The sequence below is a fragment of the Podarcis bocagei genome (genome assembly GCF_964188305.1).
Source record: "Podarcis bocagei genome assembly, chromosome: 4".
NCBI classification, from domain to species: Eukaryota; Metazoa; Chordata; class Lepidosauria; order Squamata; family Lacertidae; genus Podarcis; species Podarcis bocagei.
This window is the reverse complement of record NC_138128.1, coordinates 46207643-46231120: the sequence shown is the minus strand read 5'-3', so window position 1 is coordinate 46231120 and position 23478 is coordinate 46207643. Positions and strand designations below refer to the sequence as shown.

At 42.6% G+C, this 23478-nt stretch overlaps 1 protein-coding gene across 4 annotated transcripts in view; it reads left to right on the top strand.

The window, feature by feature from the left end:
- Positions 1-23478, top strand: part of SEMA4G (semaphorin 4G) — a 107858-nt gene that overhangs the window by 8788 nt on the left and 75592 nt on the right. Inside the window, exon 1 of one of the 4 annotated variants that reach the window (XM_081192233.1) lies at positions 4854-4945. The exons of 1 other annotated variant lie outside the window; for it this stretch is intronic. Coding sequence is in view for 1 of the 3 variants with exons in the window: in XM_081192230.1 (XP_081048356.1) it covers positions 11802-11812 (11 nt within the window). In the remaining 2 variants the exon portion in view is untranslated. Of the gene's footprint in view, positions 1-4853; positions 4946-5524; positions 5589-11786; positions 11813-23478 lie in introns of those variants that run through there. 2 more of the 4 variants (XM_081192231.1, XM_081192230.1) reach the window with 2 other exon arrangements.

The window sequence follows — 23478 nt, the reverse complement described above, 5'->3', positions numbered from 1 at the left end:
ACCTGTTCCCTCTTTTTTTGGATTTAAGACTAAGATTTTCTAATTTATCCAGTACACTGCAAGTGTTAATCTATATTGGAAAGTGATTGGAGTTTATAGTTCAAACCTATTACATGGTATATACAGTGATGGAAATAATTGACAAATGCATGCCATTGTAGGGCTTTAACCTTTATTCGATTTAATTGGATAGGTTAACCAATCAAACATTTTAATCAATTGGAAACATGCCTTTGGTTGATTGGGCAGCAGACTCATTTTATTTTTTAAAAATCTTTTAATGCAAGTATTTATAAAAACTGCAGGGCACAATTGCCATTTTAAGGGTTTGTAGCCTTTTCAGGCTATCCTGTCCCCTTCAGGTTATTCCCCACTTTCTCTCATATAGAACACCTTTTCTAAGATAACGCCTGCAGCTGCAAGCAAAGAAAGTGTGCTTGTGTTGTAGATTTAATCGATTAATTAATTGCAACTAGTGCAGCTCAGTGTTTACAATTTTCTAAATTTGGTGACAGATCTACTAAATTGTATCTAAACAAGCAGGAATAAGTTGTTGAGCTTTGGACAAACATAGTAATGATATTCCTGTTATGTATGAAGGCATTGTAGGCTGTATGTATGCAATGCAGGCCTAGGGCCTCAGGCCTCCTGGAGCTCAGGAGCTTCATCTGCATAACAAAAGACAGAGAGGATTTTAAAACAGTCCAATGACATTGTTTGTAGCTGGCACGCTGTCAATCCCTGCTGAGATAGGGCCAGTGTTGTGATTTGCTAATTGCAGGATTAAAGTGACCTATCACAGGTGGTGTGTGTGTTTTGCCTGGGCTGGCTTAAGGTACATAGGTATACTGGGCCAAGTGTCCATGTTTGTCATTCTTGTTCTTCTTATTCTTGATGTTCCAATAAATCCTTTTTGAGCTGAATCTCGGTTTTGGGTCATGCCTGAACCCACCTACACTTCCATACCTATTGAACTGTGTTATATTTTTGTTTATTATTAATTACTTGCCCTTCATCCTAAAGTCCCAGGGCTGGTTACAACAATTAAAACAATATTAAAAACAGTTTTAAACAACTTAGGGAGCACCCCTAAGCTGTGAACCTGCTCCTTTCAGGGAAGTGCAACCCTGACCAGCGCAGGCCATCTTCCCACCTCCCAGATTTGGAACACATAGTACCTCTATCTTTTCAGAATTACGCCTCAGTTTATTGGCCCACATCCAGCCCATCATTGCCTCCAAGCATTGGTCTTAACACCTCAGCTGCCTCTCCTGATTCTGTTGGAATAGAAAAAAAGAGCTGGGTGTCATCCTTGGATGTTCACGGCACTTCACTCCAGATCTCCTGATGTCAGGAATCAGACCATCAGTCTGTTTAGCCCAGTACTGTTGACCAGATGTGGTAGCAGCTGTCCAGAGTCTCAGGTAGAGATCTTTCCCAACCACATCACCTGTGATGGTGATACTCATCTGTACAGCTTAGGTACTACTTTTTTGAACTGTGGATTCTCTCAGTAGAGAAACACCCCACCCCCATCTGCTTAGCCAAACTTTTAGAGTTACACTTTCATGGGGAATGCAGGGTCAATTCACAGTTCACCACCATCACAAGCCCACATGTTAAAAGTCGAAAGAATATTGGAGGGGTGGTGAGCTGATCTTCTAGCTCATGAGTAGGGGACCAGTGCCCCCCCCCCCAGTCCTGACTATTGGCCATTTTGGCTGATGACAGTTGGAGTCCAAAAGCGTCTAGAGGGCCACAGATTCCTCACTGCTGCTCTAGCTGGTCAGTTGACCCCATTCAGATCCACAGTTTAGCAGCTTTCAAGCACCATTAGGTCTGTTGCAAACACACAGTCAGAAAGAGGTCTAGAGAAACTCTGCCCCAAGTATTCGTTTGTGTTTTTTATTTCGCTAGTTATATCTTTACCTAGTTGAAAGGAGGACTCTAGATAGGTGAAGTACAGTGGTACCCCAGGTTACAGACGCTTCAGGTTACAGACTCCGCTAACCCAGAAATAGTACCTGGGGTTAAGAACTTTGCTTCAGGATGAGAACAAAAATTGCGCAGTGGCAGCGCGGTAGCAGCAGCGGGAGGCCCCATTAGCTAAAGTGGAACCTCAGGTTAAGAACAGTTTCAGGTTAAGAATGGACCTCCAGAACGAATTAAGTTCTTAACCCGATGTACCACTGTAATTAATGTACAAGATGACACCTCTGTATCAAAGTGTAGCACGTTTTAAGGGGTCCACAATGTGGCTCCCTTAGGTGCCACAAGCTTCTGCTTTTCCAAACTTTTATTACTTTTTTAAATGAGGGGGTTTGGGACCTTTTTTTGTTGCTGTGAGGGAGTTGCCTGGTTTTCTAAAATTTTTGGTCTGGTTTTCATTTGTTATGGGGTAGGGTGGGGAAACGGGTTCTGAGCATTGCCCAATTTTCTTTTCTGTAATGGGTATTTCATGGTGCCCACATCAGTTCCTTAGATTTCCAAATGTGCCTGCAGGCCCAAAATTGTTGATTCCACAAAATACAAATCACTCAAGATGCAAATCACAGTATTTGTGTTCTGGAATTGCAAACAACTGATTATGAAAACTGAATATCTATTGTAATTGGGCGTGATTCCATTTGAAGTCAGACTGTAAATGAGATCCTGATTACGCTATTACACTCTCTCTTATGTTGTTTGCTCACTGTCTTTCATGCGTTTCGGTTTCTGAGACTTCAGTGCCAACAGCACTGAAGCCCTCTCTGAAAAAGAGAAGCTTTTATGTGCAAGTCTCCCCACCTCCCAGCGTCCTATCAATGTTCAATTCTCCGAGTCGTTGATCTGACAGCAGTGACTTCAGCTAGTGGTACAGATTACTGGTAGTCCTTTGAACCACAATGTTGTCTTGTTAGGGTTTCCAATGGTTAAAGGGTAACCTCTTGATGAATAGAAGAGAAAACATAATATATACATCTTTCTGGGTGAGTTTTCACAAAATGAAATAGTGTTTGATATTCTCTGAACTTTGGACCTGAATGAAGTCCACTGTCTAGCTTAAATGAAGTCCGCGGTCTAGCTCTTACTGCAGCTCTGTTTGTCATGTGATAACTGCAGTCATCACATGGTTATTTGCTTGCGTGTAATGGTGTATTTACCGTTTTATCACCTCTGCACCATACATAACAGTGGCTATATCCTTCTTGATCCCGTGATTAATGGATCCGTTCCACTCATTCTCTCAGACTTTGGTATCTGCTGGTCCAAATTAAGCCCTGACATGCATACTAAAGCCAACTGTTTGGGGAAGAAAAAAAGATTGCCAAGGTACTTCAGGTCAGGGGAAGCTAACACGATGCCTTCCAGATGTTGTTGGATTCCCAACACCCATCAACCTCAGCCAGTATGGCCAGTGATCAGGCATTATGGAAGGTGTAGTCCAACAAGTATGTATCCAAGCATGTAGATAGGGCCAGAGCCAGTCTGAGTGTGTGGTTGCAAAGCCTTTGTGGAGGATTTGCGCAGTGACCCATCACTCTACCTGATGTTGCAAATTACAGATCAGCAAGCAGTGGTTCCATGTGGTAGCAAGCTTTTTGGAGAAGGACCTTCCCAACTGACTTAAAACACCTGTGTACCCCACCCCCACCCCGATTGGCTGCCCATTGGATCCTTCGGGGCAGGAAGGTGCATAAAGTGCTTCCTGTTCCCTCGGAGGCTTGCTTGGCTACAAGGTCTTCCTGTGATCTGGAGTGCTCCTTTATTCTGGCGTCTCTCCTGACCACTGACTCGTCTCATGGCCCCTGAGTCATTTCAGGGTTGGGCCGTAAACAGCAACAGGCTGGCACATGTTCATGTGCCAATGGATAGTTGGAAGGGATGAGTGACATTAGTTCTCTGCTTACAGGTGCCATGCCTTACTTGGACTAAATTGGGGGCATTAGTATGTAGCTGATCTTAAAAAGAGGATTTTCCATCCAGGAGTGTGCTGTCCTTAAACTAACTGAAGAGCGTATTGTTAATCTTTTCCTCCCTCCCTGCAGGTCTGAGCTTTTAATTGTTATAAGCAGACAGAAATTCAACATGTGAAGTATTTCTCATTATGACCCTAATACACTGGGAAGAGCTTCACCTTTTAAATTTCAGTTTTGTAGGCTGCTGTTCAAAGCCTCAGTCATGGGGGAGGGGAGGTGGCAACCCTGTTCTGTACACTTCATTGTGGCAAGCCCACGTTCTTATTTAATTATGTCATGATTTCCGGTGCTTACCAACTTTCTGACAGCTTCCTGCTTGTGTTTTAGACTGAGTGGAGATACAGCATTTAGAGTTAAGGGGGAAATGGGAAAACACCCTGAATAAATGTTGAAGAAGCACCTGAGTTTCACTGGTCAGAGTTCTGCACCAGGAAGCAACAGGTCTTGGTGTTGCTGATAGGATTCCCTCTCACTCTCCTTGCCAGATTTTTTTTTGCTTCCCCCCCCCCATATGAACCTTCACAAGTGCTGGAGGCTGCTGATTTTCTCCATGTTCAGCGTTCCTGTGAATTAAGAATTGCTGGAGGGTGGAGTGGGGCTTTTTACAGTGGAAGAAACCCAGTTGCAGAATGCTCTCCAAGAGAGGCCCATTAAACATAATGTTGTCAGGTTTTGACTTGCCTTCGGGGGGGGGGGGAACCCTACATCAGTTTACACAGGCATTTCTAGGCTATTAGTGGTTGGGCCTCTTTTTGTTTTATCCTTGTTTCATATTCCTAAATGGTTTTATTTTTTAAAAAGAGAGAAATCATGTTGCCATGTAAAGTATACACAAACAGAACTCCAGAGTCGTCTCAGATCATTATTTCTTTTAATAGGAAATACATATAACAATCTGAAACACAAATTGGTAACAACAAAGAAAAGCATCAGAGCAACAAGGAGTATAATACAAGCCTGAGCCAGGACTGGAAAAGGAGTGAAAGGTAAATATTTTCAGTACATTTTTAAAGAGATTCTCTATTTAAGACGGGGTGAGGAACTTCAGGTCTGTGGTCCAGAAGTGACTGTGACCCTCTGGCTGAAAAAGGGTTTCATCCCTAAATTAGAGGATGTTGTCTGATGATTATAAAAATAAGGTTCTGTGCTTTGGTTTAATAGGTCTTAAAAGAACCTCTTCTCTTTGATAGTTGCACTAATAATCTGGTTTCCTTATACAGGAACAATTTACAGTGGTGCCCTGCAAGACGAATGCCTCGCAAGACGGAAAACCCGCTAGACGAAAGGGTTTTCCGTTTTTGAGCTGCTTCGCAAGACAATTTTCCCTATGGGCTTGCTTTGCAAGACGAAAACGTATTGCGAATGTCCCGATTTTTTTCCACTCCCCCCCTTTTCTAAGCCGCTAAGCCGCTAATAGCGTTTTAGCCGCTAATCCGCTAAGCCTTTAATAGCCACTAAGCCTTTAATAGCCGCTAAACCGCTAATAGCGCTAATCCGCTAATCCGCTAATAGGGTTGCTTCGCAAGACGAAAAAACCGCGGAACGGATTAATTTCGTCTTGCGAGGCACCACTGTAGAAGCATTGAAAAATTAGCATCTGTCCATTGAGAAGTCTGCTCTGGTCTGTTGGTAAGTTTTAATACCTCTACCAGAAAACAGATCTCCAAACTGTTTTTTAGTGTTTTCTTTCCAAATCTCCAATGTTCATTTTACCCATTTAGGGTTATGTTATGAAACATTGACTTTTGCAGATAAGAAACTCCCAGATTTGTAATGTCATTTAAAAATAATATTCTCAATCCAGATCAGTGCACTTGTTTTAAATAATTTTCTGTACTTCATATTGTATCAATGAATTTGTTTATTTACTGTTTTACTATAAATAAAATTTATTATTATTATTACTAGTGGATATGATCCAGTCCAAAATAAACATGTAATAGTTCTGCTGTTCAGAGAGCTTCAATTGAATCTGTTAGCTGCTTTGGTTTCCATTTTGTTGGGAAAAGCTCTGCCTGTAATGTTAGATTCACAATTTATGATTTTTTTTTTAAAGTTAGGTATGTTAAAAGAGATTGTCATTGAAATTTGGAGGTAAACGAGTCCTTGAAATGCTCAGTGGCTCAAGATAATGATGAGATCCTTTGCAGAAACAGCCTATTATCCAAAAGAGCATTAGTATGCATTTTGGAGTAAAGTATTTTATAAGTATTTGGTGTGAGAAAAAAACCTGATGGAAAAGTATCTTTATTGAGTAGGAGAACAAGTATCCTTGATGTCAACTTTATATAATTGGCTCTTGGTACCTTATATAAACATTAATTATGAATCTGAAATGAAGTAAGATTTTTTTTTTAAAAAAAACCTATTTGTTTTCAATTTTAGATGCTCTAATGACTTCTGAATGTTGCTATTATAGTCAAGCTCATGCTGAGATGTAAGACTTATTTTGCTTCACCTCACTAACGCAGTGCCAAAGGTTGACCTACTTTCTGATGACTGTGTCATTGTGCCCTTGCAGGTTCCACTTCCTAAGTCTCTATAATGTATATTATTAAACAAGCCTCTGCCTTGCTGGTATCCTTTTATCTCCCATACCTTGTTATTATGTGCTAGGCTGGAGCATACCCATCAGCTATGCCCCTGGAACTCTTGGGATTTTGTGTAGAATCTGGCACAGAACTTGGGTTTCTTGATATTGACTTTTATGTATTTTAAATAAAAATGGTTTTCTAGTTCTCATGGTTAAAAGCAACTAAGCCCCCAAAGTGTTTGGGTAGTGTCAAAAGGCAGCCTAGGAAATCGACCCGAGGACTGATTCTTCCAGGCTTGACTCTGTGACCTCTACTTCCAGGCTCCCTTACACACCTATGGATCTTAGCACCTGTACGCCATCCTTATGCTACATTATCACAGTCTCCCCTGTCTCTCTGGGGTAATGTGACAATAAATAGAATAATCCTATGTCTACTGCACTGAGCTCCTTGGAGGAAGGGAGGGATGCCTATATGATGAAAAAAATTATAACGTCCTTATGGTTAAATGAGCCTTGAAGTCTAATGCATTTCTAGCTTGATGTTTGTTAGAAGTCAAATCACTGGGGCTTCCTTCCAAGTAAATGTGTGTTTTTGATTTAGAATCACATATGTAATTCAGCAGTCAGGGCTGTCATGCCAGCTTATTTGCTGCTGGATATAAATGGTTCAGATACTGGAATACAGTATTCAGGGAAAGCTGTCTGTGGCCAAGAGACAGCAACTGCTGTTGTGCGATCCTTTGTAAGGAGCTGTGATTGCATATGTTGGATGCACAGAAGTCTGCCCAAAGAAATCTTTGGACACTTTATACTCATACTTCCACTCTGACTCAAAGATCATTGATACATGGAAATGTCAGCTATCAGACTCTGTGATACTTCATCCTGGTGCAAAAGGCAGTGCTAATGGTTCCCAGTGCTACTATGCTGCCTCTTGGCAAGCATACAGATTAACCTTCCATGTGACACTATTGAGCAGGAGCAAGAGGTTATGAAAGTACAGAAATGTTAGTCTTTGGGAACCCAAATTTCTTTCAGCTAACATTAAGCAGGGTTTTAATTTTGTTGTAATTTTAAATGGGGTTTTGATTGCGATTATTGTAATTAGGGTTGTTAGCTGCTCTGGGCTCCCATGGTGGGCTATGGGGAAGAACGGGATGGAAATGTATGGGAATAAATAACTATTTTTGGGATGCTTTGAAGCAAGGCTACTGCATCATGATGTTCTTTGGGTGGGACTGAGTAAGGTCAATTATAATGGAAGTTTCCTTCCTGGGGTTAATAACACCTGGGGAAAGGGAGCATCAGGATCATGACTGGAGGGTAAAAAACTATTCTTATGCATCTGAGTCCTGATCTTGATTACTCCCATTCTCCTGCTGCAGCTTTTATTGGAATGAAAAAAACTAGTTAAAGGCAAATCATACATTTAACATTTCAGCTAGTTTCAGTCTTGTCTTCTGACTGTCCACATTTGCAGGGTATTATGCAGTAAAAAAAGAGAGCTGAATTCATTAATCAGGATAAAATATGCAAATTAAGAAATGTGCACAAAATACAGAGTATCTGCAAGAAAGGGCAAACAAGTGAAGCAGGCCATTAATATCTTGCTGTCTGACAGCTAGAAATTCTACTGAGCCCCACTCTAGCTTTGGAAATTTCACCCCACAGTGCCTATTTACTTTAGAGCCCATATTTCAAGCCATAAGGACTAGAAACTTGTTTTGTATTTTTAAATGAAACCTGGAACTCTTTGTTGTTGGATTCTGTGCCTCCTGCTTTGTGGGTGGGTGTGCATCAGTGATCTCCCAAGGCGGATTTTGCGTTGACTTTATTTGATTCCAGTTTCCTTAATATTTCTGTTGTTTCTGCTTTCCTTATGAGCTTTTTCTCATTCTGTATATTTCATGGTTAAACTTTCCCTCTGGCAACATTTGATAGAGAATTGTCCTTTTTTTGCCATGGTTGGCAGTTCTTCCCTTTAAAATAAATATCTAACCTAGATGTCCTTCCACTTTTGCATACTGGGGTTGGTATGCAAAATCACTTTTGGTCTTGTTTCAATAGGAGTTTTGCATAGCAATCCCAGTTTAACAACCGCATCATCTGGAAACCTGGACTTGGCATGGTACAAATCAGGACCTGCTATCCTGCTCCAGTGCTTGGACTTTTCAGTGTGCATATGCTTAATCCAAGCTATCCATAAGAGGGGAAAAAACTGTTGCAGATTAAATTTCTGTCTAAAACACAGCTGTGAGAGACTGGCCTCAATTTATTCTAGCATACTCCTGTTGCTTACACTATTTGAGAATGGAAAATTGGTGAAAGGGTAATCAAGCCCCCCAAACCTTATCATGTCAATAGTTAATACTGGTGTTGGTATGCTCCTTGGTCATGGCAAGCGTCTTTCCCCCCACCCTATTTTTGACTTGGAATTGCTTGATTTGCCTAATGGTCTTTGCCTGACAACTGCTCCCAGCTACTGAAATTTGTGTTGCATCCCACTTGTCTTGGTGGAGCTAAAGGAAACCATTCTGTTTCCCGCGAATGGCCAGAGAAAGTTATAGTAGCCTGAAGGGTTGTAGCTGGTAGACATTAAGCAGCCCCCAGAACTGCTGTTGTTTTGGGGCACTGGTACTGCTTTGCTTTGCTTTGCTTGTTACTGTGTTTTTCTCCCTTTGCTCAACTGGTACGCTCGGCAATAAAGCCTTGTCTCAGTACTCACAAGAGATCTGACAGTGTAAAAGCAAATCCCGTCAGATACTTGAAACAGTAAAAGCATTTGGCATTGCTTTGTCTCTAGCCTGCACTGCATTATTTGGTTTGTTTTTGAGCATTGATACTCTGCTTTTCCAACAAGTGTTTAAAGTATGTAGCTTAAAGAAAGGAGGATAAAACATGAATAGTATAAAATGATACAACTGAGTAAGAACATTGAGAGTTTAATTAGCAAATAGCCTCTACCAGGAAAACATGGTCTCTTGACACAGCAGTTGACAGCATCCAAACTCTGCTTGTCTTGGAAGAGCTGGATGTCCCTGCTTCCCATGACGAGCTGAAAAACTCCATCAACTCTCAAACGTGTGGTAAAATCATAGAATCATAGAGTTGGAAGAGACCACAAGGGCCATCGAGTCCAACCCCCTGCCAAGCAGGAAACACCATCAGAGCACTCCTGACATATGGTTGTCAAGCCTCTGCTTAAAGACTCAGGACAGGGCAGAATCCCAACAGAAGTGCTGAAAGCCAGCTTCACTTCCTCCCCCATGATGCACCTCCATGGTATTTACCTGCAGTGTTGGGAAGAAGGATCTGTGCCACAAGACATGCATCTCTCTGCTGAGTACTGTGGGGAAAGCCTTTGCCCAAGTAGTTCTCAACAGATTTATGCTCACTTGCTGACAGGGTCTATCCCAAGTCACAATTTGGCTTTAGAGCTTGGAGGTCAGTCAACAGGATTTTCTCATTGAGCCAGCTGCAGGAGAAATGCTGAGAGCAGAGACACCCATTGCACATCCTTTTCATTGACCTTGTTCAACAAAAAATGACTCTTCACACAGCTCAACAAGATGATCAGGTCTTTACAGGAGAACATGCATGTCACTGTCCAGTATGATGGTTCATCCTTGGACACCTTCCCTATAAAGAGTGGAATGAAACAAGACTGTTTTCTCACCCCAACTCTCTTTGGCATATTCTTCCTGTTGCTCTCCTATGCCATCAGCTTCCATTGAAGGAGCTATGGTGTCTGTTCAGCCTGGCACATCTCTGTGCCAAGACAAAAGTGTGGCGTGTTCTTATCTGAGAGATGTTGATTGCACTTGGTGCAGCCTTGACAGCGCACACTGTGGGAGCTCTACAGAGACACATCAACCATTTTGCCCAAGCCTCCATGGAGTTCGGCCTCACCATCAGCCTGACAAAGACCAGCAACCTGAATCAGGATGTCACTAGCACTCCACGCATCAGCATTGGTGACCACACATGACATGAAGGCTGGCAACATTATGCCTGCCGTATGGGAATCCCTTGTGGACGATTGCAGGGCCTGGAGACAGACAGTCAGGTTGTGCATCCACAGTAGTGATCAGAGGAGGAATGACTGTCGGGAGCAGTGTATAGAGAAGTTTGACTTCATTCCCAAAGATGTACTCTTCCATTGTCTCCTGAGACAGATGGATGCTTACAATTCATGGTTTACAGCTTGAGGTGGGATATCTGGAGTGAAGTTGTACGCTATGACTATAATACCAAGCCTTTGGGATATGAGCTGGGATAGCTCAGTTGGCAGAGCATGAGACTCTTAATTTTCAGGTTGTGGGTTTGAGCCCCACATTGGGTGAAATATTCCTACATTGCAGAGGGTTGGACTAGATCATCCTTGTGGTCCCTTACGACTCTGCAATTATATGATTCTATGATTCTGCTTTGGGTCTTGACTGACCTAGGTTTTGCTTATGTGCCTGTTGGTTGTTGAATTCCAGAAGTCAGGCAGGTGTTTTGTGCAGGTCAGATTAGTTGGTGGCTGCTGCTTTTGGGCTAGAATATGTTGGCCATTGAGATTATTTTCATCCATCTTCTTCCACCAATATCTGAGTATAATAAATATAGTTGGCCAGCATAGATCTTGATTTTCTGCTTTTCATGGATTCCCAAAGATGAGGCAGGATAGTAGGTGAGGAAAATAAATTTGGAGCAGTTTTGGAAGATCTCAGAAATATAATTTTGTGCATATGTGTGTTTGCAGATTTGCATGTGTAATAAAACTGGAGTATGAAAAGACTAAAGTTGGCTAAATTGGTATGTGAACCTTATCCTTTTCCCTGCCCCTTAAATCTTACCAGGGAGCAACCCATATGTAACCTGCAGAGCAAATCCAATTTCCTGTGACTCTGATACTATTGGGGGATGGGGTGGACAGTGGCTGTAAACATCACTGCACCCTGGGCGATATTTTATAATCATAAGCTGAGCTTTTCCCTTGACTGAACTTTGATGGATGACTTATTCTAATCTTTTACGTAGTCAGATAATCTCCCCTCCACTCCTCTCTGCTGGCATTAAAATGAAAGATTTCTAAGGAGTAAGGACTGGTCTGCCAATCCAATCCAATCCTAGGATGAGTTAACTTCCCAAGATTGCAACAGTTCTGGGTAAAAATTTAACCAGACCTTTATAGCCAATTGCTTGATTGTCCAGACCAAAAGCTACGCACTGATCCCAAACAAATGAGAACCTTGGAAACTGCTGTAATTACAGCTTTACAAAAACACAGATTCCACCATCTGTCTTCTCGTAGACCCTAGATGAGGAAAAGGTAAGCACAAGGAAGGGCTAGGGTGTCCACTGCTGATCTTGCCTGTGTTTCTCTTGGATACTTCTCACAGAAAAGGAGGTTGTTGACTCTGCCCTGCTGCGATGGTTAAATTTTAGTCAACGTTTGTGTTTGCTTTGCGATAAGGGAGGGCCTGCTCTGAGGTTTTTTCTCTACAGGCAAGAGCAGGCTGGGTGTTCTGTCTACAGCCAATCACTTTCTAGAGGAGTAAACAGGAAAGGTAACAGAGTTCACTGCTTATTTGCTTTTTAGAAACCCAATGCTGCTTTTGCTTCATTTGTAACCAATAAGGTGGCATGATTTCCAACTATAGAATGTCTGGGTTGAAGTGCATTCTTTCATCATCCTAGTTTCTTTTTCATGTATGAAGCTAAGTTTTGCCCAACCTGTCTCAAGGCTCTTTAACATGAACATTAGGAACCTGTTTGTTATCAGATTTCTTCTTACTTCAGGTTATATGCACAGTTTGGAGTATAAATGCGGACAAATGAAGGAAAGGCATAATAGCAGCAGATTATGCTTTCTTAACATGGAAGAGAAAAGGGGTTAGTTTGTGAGTTTTGAGGAAAACAAATGGGAGTCACCCTAGAGTTCTTAAATTATTGGTATAGGAACTCAATAGAAGCTTGTTACAGCCATGCGGTCTGAGCTGCGGCAACCAGCTCAAACCTCCTCACATGGGAGCTGCTCCGTGGCTAACCCTGGCAGGACAGCTTACTCTAGCATTAACCCCTTCGTGCATGCTGGTTATATGATGTTGGTTATCCCATATGTATATTTGTGTATCAATTAAAAAAACTAATGAAACACAAATATTTATTTGCCAGAGGGGTATAACACAACAGAACATTTAAGCACACAGATAGGTGCAGACTGCTACTTGTCTCTGTTGACAGTACTGAGCTAGATGGGTCCAGTGATCTGATTCGGTATAAGGCAGCTTCACATGTTCAGCCTCGTGGCAGTGAATGCCATAGTTTGTAAATACCTGTTCTTTAATTGGTTAAACTATGCATGTAGTTAAAGAATGGGTATTTACAAATGAGACCAGATTTAAGGCGTATTTCCCCCTCTTCACAGATGCATTTTATAATTAACTCCTGCCTCCCAAGTTATATAGGGCACATTCTGACTGATAAGACTTTGTGTGATCATAATAGAAAATAGCACAAGGAGGTGAGGTGATGGTGCACTTTATAGCTTATGATCTGTCAGTCTTTGTATCTCAGTTCCTGGTGCGTTCACACAAATCCTTGCACCTTATTAAAGAGATACACAACTTGCGCAAATGGTTTTACATTGTCTTTGCTGGGAATCGTCTCTTTCCACTTTCTTATCTGAGTGAAAAGCTCTATGCACCAAATTAGTACCATATGCAGCTAGCTGTTTTGCTGTTATTTAACAGAACCTTCACCCTCACTACTCCACTATCCTGTTATTTCACTGTCTCACCTCTGGTTTTGGTTGAAATTGCTGTTGATCAGTAGATTGCCACAAGTCCACAATTTTGGAAGCAGAAAGCAAGGCCATATTCAGGAGTATTTTAAACACTGTGGGATTAAACTGACACGAAATGCAGCAAGTGATGGTGTGAACACAGCCTTAATTTTTGGATGTTCTGTTCCTTTATATCTTTTATCACCACGAAACTTTCATGCTGAACCTGACTGCTCTCTCTTGTTCTGGGCAAGGTATGAGACAATGGAATCATGTGAGCAGCACATATGGATGCCAGATGCTTGCAGCTTTTCTAATAACTGGATTTCACAGTGTCAGATGATGAATGAGATAGATGTGTAGAGTAGGAATGGGGAACCTGTGGCCCTCCAGATGTTGCTAGACTACAGCTCACATCATCCCTCTCATATTGGCTATGCTGGCTGGGGCCGATGGGGTTTTTAGTCCAACAGTACAGTGGTACGTCAGATTATGAACCGTCCTACTTATGAATGCTTCGGGTTATGAACTCTGCAAACACAGAAGTAGGTGCCATGGGTTGCGAACTTTGCCCCGGGATACGAACATAATCTGCTTCCGGGGCTGCGGGAGGCTTATGTAGGGAATGTGTGCTTTGGGTTAAGAGCGGACTTCTGGAACAAATTAAGTTCGTAACCCGAGGTACCACTGTATATTGGAGGGTCACAAGGGAAGGGCAGTAGTTCAGTGGTGGATTATCTGCTTTGCATTTAAAGGGTCTCACATTCAATCCTTGACGCCTGTAGGTAGGGCTGAAACTCTACGAAGCTGCTGCCAGCCATTGGTCTTCAAGTGGTGAGTTGGGTCCCTTAGTGGGCTACAGTTTGACCTATGGAGAGTTGTGGTAGCAACATTAATATATGATGCAAAATTCACTTGTGGGGCCCCAAATGCAGGTTTGAGTTAAAGGGGGTGTCCCCAGTCCGATAAGCTGAAGGAGTATTGATGTGAAAAAATACTGAGCTAGATGGAGCAATGGCCTGACTGAATAATAATGTTTTCCACCTCTGGCAGAGACTTTTTGGTTAAGTGCTCTGCAGAATCACAGTTCTGGCAAATAGCAACCTAGGTAACATTTGAATTTGGCATCCCTGTTCCATGAGAGCAGGTGGGTTCATACAATACCTATACCAAGTACAAAAAGCTAGCTTGACTGTTCCAAAATGGAGTTTGGGAACTTTTAATACGGATGTGACATCCCTATTTTAGAAATCATGGTGTTGACAGGTCAGGATCCTCACATGTCACATCAAGTCAGAGAGAATAATTACATAGTTTTTCAGGTTCTCTCTGCTCTTTCATGACATTTGCACTAAAAATGATGAGCCCAGGAGGAAGCTTCAGGTGACGCTGTTGGATCTGCTTAATGTGCCGTTGGCTCAGAAATGCAAAGAGGATTTCTTGCTAAAACAAGTGCTTGGCTGACTCATCCAGGTGATCATCTCTATATGAAATATTTAAATTGCAGGCAGGAGCCATGTGGGTTACGAGTTCACTTTTGTTGCCTTTTTTGCAGTTGTGTGCTTGAGAAGGGACTGTTATTGTCTCTTGTAGGAGATTGTTCTGCCAATAAACATGTTCATCTTGTTTCTTGCATCGTAAATGGTTGAACAAAGGCTGGTTCATGTTGAGCTGTCCATGTAAGAACTCAGAAGGTGGTTGCTGTCTTGCTTTAAGAGTTGCCTTTTGTTTCCTCACAAAAGTCTTTCATTTTTCACTCTGCACACATTGGCATGATTTGCAGAAACCAGACAAAATTTGTGTTAGTGAGGCTGTGTGGGCTTCCAGAGAGGAACTCATAGCAACTTTGCTTCATCCTGGTCTACATTGGGCCTAAGCCCAATGAAGCTGTGATTCCTAGAAATGACAGCGGCCACACCATCTAAGAGAAGGAAAACTCTGATCCTAAACCTTCACTACCTTTGAATAAATAAAAGGCCAAGGGGTAAATGAGAGTGGAGTACCTAAGACGGTTGGATGGCGTCTTATATGCCTCCTTCTGGCAACTCCTGCAGCCAAGCTGGTGCCAAACTTATTGCTCTGCTTATCTTTGGACCACATCAGTGAGGCCAGGAGGTGGGTCTTATTGTCTGGGCAGCCCAGGACATCCATACACACTACCCAAGCTTATGTCTCGGGGAGGTCACTGCTAACATAGTGGTTTGACTTCACCCTCAGAGGTGCACCTCTCGAGACAAACAGATGCCAACAATATAGTACATTCTAAGCACTGAAAGCACTTCACGTATCTCAGCAATGTGGGAAAGTATTATTTCTGCAGTGTAGAGCAGCCTTTGCCAACTTGGTGTCCTCCACTGGACTGCCATTCCCTTGGGAAGCTGTAATCCAAAACTCCTGGAAGACACCAGGTTGGTGAAGACTGGTGTGGGCGGACGCTGGCACCAAGTGTACACCTGAGACACCGAGTACATGCCAAGAGGAGATTTGGCCTGTGGACTTTTCAGCTGGCATTTTTAGCCACCATAGCACACATCCAAAATGTTGTGTATCAGATGATTTTTACCGAGTTGGATCTGCTGCACAGTTACTTGTTTGCCCTTAGACTACAGAGGAGTACTTTGGGATGGTCTCACGAAACATACATGAATATGACGGACTCCTGTAGTGCACTCTTGCCCATAGAGTGAGTGACCACCAGTACAAAACTAAATTGTGAGACAAAGCATCTGACCATTATGAAAGGCATGACATCTTTAGCAATATAGTAATGCCTGACTAAAATCCAGTGGAAAGGACGTTCATTACGGGACATTTCATTATTTCAGAACTCCTCCACCCTCCTAGGTTCCTTTTCTAAAACCTTTCAGCATCTTGTTTCCGTGTTCCTTTTCATAGTAGAAGAAATATTTGCCACTGGGTAGGCTGTTTGCAGCAAGCCTGTCTGAACAAGGCGTAGGTGTTTGATTTACACATTGTTGTTTTTGTTTGTTGAAGGTAGCAACCCCCCAGAGTAAGCGAGAACCATGTTTAGTTTGCTAAATCGTGATCTCTTGTTCAGAATCTCTTTTCTCATTAGTTGCTTGAAATTAACCAACAGTTCTTCTGATGGCAATGGAGTTAAGCAACGTGGAGGAGATAATATTTTTTGGGATCAAAGCCAAACCAAGCACATGGAAATGAGGCAACAGCATTATGTTCCAGTAAATGGCATTTAATACCTGCTATACCAGCATAAGGGCTGTTCTGTTTAAAATCGGATGCTGGTGAGTGTGGTTGGATCTGCCTTGAATCAATATTTTCCTGTTTTGATCCATGCTAAAGGTTCTGGGTTTCAGTGAGCCTGCAACTGGGAATGGTTGACTAATGACATATTAGCCATTTGAGCCCTGAAAAGTGGTCTTGGATGGCAACCCTGCTCAAAGGCCCTGTTGGACAAGATCATCTTCAGTCCAGGGACCTTTAAAATTCTCAATATCAATATGTTCAGGCTGATTTATCTGCTGTATGTAACCCACTAGGATTGCTGCTTCATGGTTCCAGTCTGCTGTTCCTAGTTATAGTTTGTGTGCTGGATATCACTTCCTCTCTGGTCTTGAGCCAAATCTCACCACAGCATCCACATTTACATTTGACTTTCACCTTGCTCCCTGTTGCCTGATCATCTGATCCAGACGCCCTATGTGCTTCACACACGATGCACCATTAACCTGTTGATGCTTCAGTTACAGATGACGAATACACTCTGCTTGGGTATAATGGCTTCTCCCGTGTGGGAACAAGACTTGATATTCCAAGAAGCCGGTTAAAATGTAACCTCAGAACTTTCAGTTGCAGGAGAATGAGGGGTGTGGCAGAACACGCCTAAGGGAATGCTTTAAATATGCTTTCATTTTTTATTTGATATTTGATAATTGAAATGAATACAGGAAGAAATAATTGGCAGTTTTGTGAAACTTTGTATATGCCATAGAGTTTTGGTAGCAGTGAAAGGACTTTTGGGTTAACGTTTCCGGAAATGCTGTTACTCAAGCATAGCCTTATTGTACTGCTTCCTTATCCATTGTTTTCACCAGTGTCAAACTTTTTATATACAAGGAAGTTGGGTGATTATCCATTATAGCCTGCTTTAGTTACAAAGGTGTGTCGTTGTGGATAGGTTAAAGTGCAGCCACTAGCAAGTCCTATGTATAAGGGACAATCCCAATTTCATGACAATTGTGCCCAGGGGGTTGCTTTAATTTTTTTGCTAGAGTGAATTGATAAAATAACCATTCTGTAGATTTTGATGTTAAATCTCAGTATAGGGCAGCTGCAGTCTGATACTACTGACACATGCATACATGCCAACACTTAGGAGAAGTGTTAAACTCCATTTTACATGCTGCAGCTGTTAAGATGTGAAATGCTGATTATAGGGCAATTGTGGTATTACTGGAATAGCTTTTTAGCCAATGGAGAAACAGTACTCCCCCCCCCAACTTTTAAATTAGTTTGGGACAGGCTATTGCAGAATAAATAGGTACAGCAGGCAGGGAAGACCTTTCTGAAACATAAAATAGTGGAGGAGTTTTGGAAATTAGCTCCACTGAGATCTTTAGGGCCGTTGTTGTATACTTGCAACACTCTTTTGTTCATCTGCAAAATGTTGGAAGACATGATTTTAAGCTGCTGAAAGACAGGATGTTGGATCCAGTAACTTACAGTTCCTCTTGAGAACCTTATAATGTTTGTTGTTTTGAAGTCTGGCAAAGTAGTAATACTGTGTGCTAGGGCTGATACATAGCTTCTGTTTTCCAGATGGGTGTTTGGTGGTGGGGAGAGGGATGGGAAAGAAGGAAGAGAGAGATTGAGATCAAGCGGCTTGCCTGAGGGCACCCAGTGTATTCACAGGTGAGCCAGCCTTTTCTTCAGCTTGTTTTCACAATTGCTTACTCAAGTTGGGTTATAAGCAGTAACGTGATACTGCTGCAAACAAGGCAAAAGGGTCCTTTGTACTGTACTGCATTGTATGTAATATTGGGGGTGGGGTGGGTGCACAGTCATCTACATAAAATTGCCTGTTGTGATGATTCATTCCATGCCGTATCCTATGATCAGTTGCTAATCTGCACTCTTCTTCCTGGATGCTGTTTTTTAGTTTCTTGCTTGCACCTTATTAACAAGGTAGAATTTTTTGAGCAATTTGTCTAGACAGAAGCGTCCCTCTTCCTGCCTATTGGTTTCCAGAGCTCCTGTATTCCTGCTGCTTTCAAGTTTCTAGTTCTGATGACCAGGCTCATTTCAAAACCAGATGGCAGCAGTATTAAGGAAGGTGATTCTCCATCACTCCCAACTTCTGCTTTTGCTTCCCAAGAAGGGCATAGAAGCCTCCAGCCTGCTCTTCTCATATTTAGACCCTTCTTAGCATGCTGTCCCTGTAATGTGGTTGCTGACAGGCATGTGGCTTTCTGTGCTGCCATATGATAAGCCAGGATGACTTGGAGAGCTGATAGATGGAGCCAGCTGGTAACCATGTTGTGAACCACATCCCCAAATGCTTGCTTCATTAAACGCTAGCTAGTAGAATAAACCTCGTAGATGTCCTCGGTCCTCAAACCAGCAAACTAGAGCAAGCAGAATTCCCATGAGAGCATTCTCTCTAGCACACACCACACACAATACGCAAAGCAACATTTATATTTGATAGCTCTTTTCCTCTTCCTGCAAACCATGTGGGTGTAGCTTTGTTTCTGTGCAAAGACAGTCATTCATTTGCATGCTTCCTTCACACTTAAAAAAAATATTGGCTGGCTGTAATCTTTTTAAGACCTTAGGAACCACTGGGACCTGGCTGCTGACAGAACAGAATGGAAATGCAGGCAGCTGCTTTCAAAATCCAGTACATGGCATAGATGCTGTTATGCATTAACATCCTGTTCTACTTGTGGTGGTCCTATGCAGTATTTAGGTAGATTAAGCCCATGGTCAAATGCAAATCATCCTTCTTAATACTAGCTGGCCACGTGGGAAGTTCACATGTCTAAAGATGGGAAGGCAGACTGGAGGAGACTTAGAGTCCTTGCACCAAAGGTTAGGGAACCTGTAGCTCTGCAGGTGATGTTGGACTACAACTCCCATCAGCCCCAGCCAGTGTGGCCAGTGATCAGGGACAATAGAAGTTGTAGTCCCCGCAACATATGGAGGGCCACAGGTTACTTAGCTGTGTCTTTTCAGGAAGCAAAAATAGAGGTGGAGTCCCCAGCCACTGGGGAAAGAGGAAGGAGGAAGAATATACTTTTTTTAAAAAGTCAAAAGAAAGCAGACAAACAAAGAAGTCCACCTAAAGCTTTATGTTACAGAGCGTTTGATTTCAATATCGTGGCCTTGATGCCCCAAAGATGAGCTTTTCAGCTTAGGGGCTTAGCATGTCTCTTGAACATTCCTTCAGTTTAATTTGATGTTTCTCCACATTTTCATGGTCAGTGTCTGGAAGGTCTAAATGACAGAAAAATCCTGGGCAGAGGTTGGGCTATATATAGAGGTAGCCATTGGACATCATGTGGGATTAAGGTAATGGGAATAATGTTTTAAAAACCACTTACAAACCTGCTCCAAGCGTAAGGAGGGAGGGTAAGGTGATGACAGGCAGTAATAGGTGCCTTCTACAGCCATCTGACCATCTTGGAAGCTTGCAGAACCAATTTTCTTCCAGAGCTTGCACAGGGAGAGAAAAAGGTGCGTAACAGGTGCCATGTTTGCTTTCAAACTGTCGCCACTGCTCAGAAAATGTTATACAGCCTTAAACTGATTGGGGTCAAGGAGGTTTGAAGATGGCCATGATCTCATATGATCCTGTCTACTTGTTAAGATCTTCAGAGGAGGTTCTGCTCGTCATCCCACTTCTATTTGGTGTTAGGTTGAGAGCTGACCCTGTTGGGCAACAGAATGAAGCAACCTGCTAAATGTAGCAGTGGAGATGAAGGCAGGGATTGGTGTCTGGTGCAACAAGTTAAAGGGTTGGCCTTGGGTTTGGAGGGGGCGATTTGAGCACTGCTTCAGGCAGCAAAATGTCTTGAACCAGCAGTAGCTAAGTTGATGGTTGGTACAAGATGAGAGCTTTCAGGCTTGGCTGAACAGGTTTTTTTGGTGGTGACTAGGCTGTAATACTTCCTTGGGATGCATGCATGTACGGTATGTTTGTTTTTCTGGCATTTTATAAACCATTGCCTTTTGGCAGGCTTTTCATGACAACCCCCCCCCCCCAATTTTGGATTGTTGTATGTTAGTTCTTGGTGTTTGTGAGTTTTATCGTTTGTTGCTTTTTCGTTATTTTGTCATTTAAAATCTTCCTGTGAGCCACTTCAGGGGCCTTTGGACAACAAAGTGGCATAGAAATGCTATGATAAATAAAATTAATACTTGTCAACACCAGGAGAGGGAGAGAGGAGATAATGGGGAAGCTTGCTGAAGGGAAGGCTTCGACTTAACTGCTTTAGGCAGGAATCACTTTGTACTGTTTATCGCTCACTGAACTGCAATGGAAAGGCATAGGTTATGATCCAGCTAAAGTGAAGCCCTTTTTCTGCCCCATTGATTCTAACCAGAGTGATTTCAGCATGTGTTTAACTCCTCCTGTTGAAGACAATGGGACAAACTTTGGCTGGATGATAACCATGGTGTTTACCCTTGGTTTTCAGTTTGGCTATTGATAAATCTCTGCTACCAGGCAAGTAGAGGGTCAAAAACAAAAGCTTCACTTTCCAATCTGTGGCTTGTTAAACACTTTTAAGATAAGGATAATTGGCCTTTTGCTGTAGAAGGTCATAAAATGTACCTTACCCTAGTGTCTGTCTGTGGAGAGCATTGGTTGACTGGTGTTGTGGGTTTACACCCTTCTTTCAGAGCTTACGCACTGCTAGATTCGATAAGATTTGGTTAGGCTTGGGCCTTACCATTTTCAGGATAGATCTGAAAACGCCTGTCCTATTGCCCTTGAGTAATGTTTAGTCCACCCATAATATAGGTGAGAGACCATAGCTCAGTGATAGAGCATACACTGTGCATCTCAAAGGTCCTAGGTTCAATCCATGGCATCTCCAGTTAAAAGGTTCAGGTAGGAAATAATGGGGAAAGGGCTATGCATCAGAACACAGAAAGCCACTGCTAGTCAGAGTACTGTTCCAGATGGAAAAATAAGCAAAGAACATAGGAAGAGCCTACTGGATCAAGCCAGAGGCCCATTTAGTCCAGCATCTTGTTCTCAAAGTGGTGAACCAGATACTTATGAGAAATTTGAAAGCAAGATCTGAGCACAACAGCACTCTCCCCTTCTGCAGTTTCTTGCAACTGGTATTCAGAAGCACCCCCCCCCCCAACAGTGAAGGGAGAACATCAGGGTTAGTTGTCATGAGGCATATTGTGACTTAAGAAGGTGGGGCGGTCCTGGCAGGATCTGTCAGAAGGGGAGGAGGAATGGGTAGAAATTATTGAGTCTGTTGATGGGAAGGGGTCTGGAGAGTCTGCGGCGAGACTCCTCTGTCCAGCTGCTGCTGAACATCCCCACCCAGCTGCTGCTGAATATCCCAATGGAGGAGGTAGAGTAGCAAGCCAGCCATCACCCCACCTCCAGAGTTCAAGATTGCCCGGTTAAATGCATTGAAGTGAGAAACCCAGCCTTTATTTTGTCTGTCCTGAAATTTACAAAGACCTGCTTAATTGAATGTCCACTGGATTCTAGTGTTAAGAAATAGGGAAAAGACCTTTGCTCTGTTCACGTTATCCATGCCATTAATAAATTTATACACTTCTGTCACTTCACCTCTCACTCACCTTTTCTTTAAACTAAAAAGCCTCAGATGCTGACTTCCTATGTTCCCTGATAGAGGTGGCCTTGGAGGGGTATAGCAGGGGGTCCTCATGTCCTTCAGACCCATAAGTCTGGATAAGGTATGTTCCAGTATACAAGGGACTGGGGGATGGGAGAGAGCATCTCTCAGGATCTGAAAATTGCCTGTCCTCAAGGCAAAGTGTAGCTAGTTCAGGCATCCAGTCAAGTCTCTTGCCTTGATAGGTGAAAATGATGGAGCTTCTCCCCTGGCTACCTTGACATACTTAGTTTTGACTCTCCTGCAAATGCCATCTTTGCTGACTGGGTGCTGGTGTTAAGGTCCATAACGAGTTAGAATAATTGCAATGTTTGTCATTGGCAATGCCATGGGCGTTCTTCATTTCAGTAGATGCTCATGATGCTTCTGCAACCTCATTCCAGATGGCCCACTGAAATTTACAGCACCAAGTAGCTGGGGAAAGAATAACACTTCCTCAGCAATAATATATTGTGTGTTGAATGTGAGGAAAAGGCAGTATCCTAAATGGAAGCATTTCTTTGAATGATGTTATTTGGACGCCATCATCTGGGTAGGTTAGTCTTGAACATTCATTTGTGGTTTTAGGCTGAACGTTCTTCTTTAGCCCTAGCTCGAGTTGGGGTCATGGTGGTACATGAGCTCTGAGGTATCTTTTCTGCAGCTACTTTTAGAAGTCAGCTAACTTAAACCAGTACATGACTTGTTTGAAACAGGTGTCTGACTGTGGTGGAAAGAGAAGGTCGGGTAATAGATTTGGGAGATAGATGAATGGAGTACTGAGCATCCGACACACAATTGTGCTTGTCAGTATTCTAGTGCTAGTCTTGCTGCTTTGCAGAATTTGAGTGGATGAAAGGGAACGCCAGGAGAGGGATCTGTGAGGGCAGCGTCAACAATTGCTCTTGAGCATCATCCTTCTGTGTTCAAATGCTTCAAATGGAAATGTAGCACTACATTGAATTCTCCCTTCTGAAGCTTATGGAGAACACACAGTCTGCCCTTTTACATGGATCCTGTTCTTAGACGTATGGATCAGCCTAGAGGGACTAGAAGAATCCACACGGATGAAAAACAGATCCTGTGAGAGGAAACCAGGTTTTGTTGATATTTCCTGCTGCTCCTCTTTCTCTTTTTGGGTTTAGAGCAGGGATGGGGAACATCAGAACTAGGGTCTGAATTATGGCCTGAATTACAGGTATATCTGTCTGTCCCCCAGCCTCTTCTTGGTCCACATCGCCTATCCCTAAGCTACAACACTCTGGCTCTGCTTTGTGCCCCCCATGAGTGCTTTTGCCTGGCTGGAATGTAACATGGAACTATGATAATGTCTCTTGTTTGTGTGGGTGGTAGTTAGAGAGATGTGTG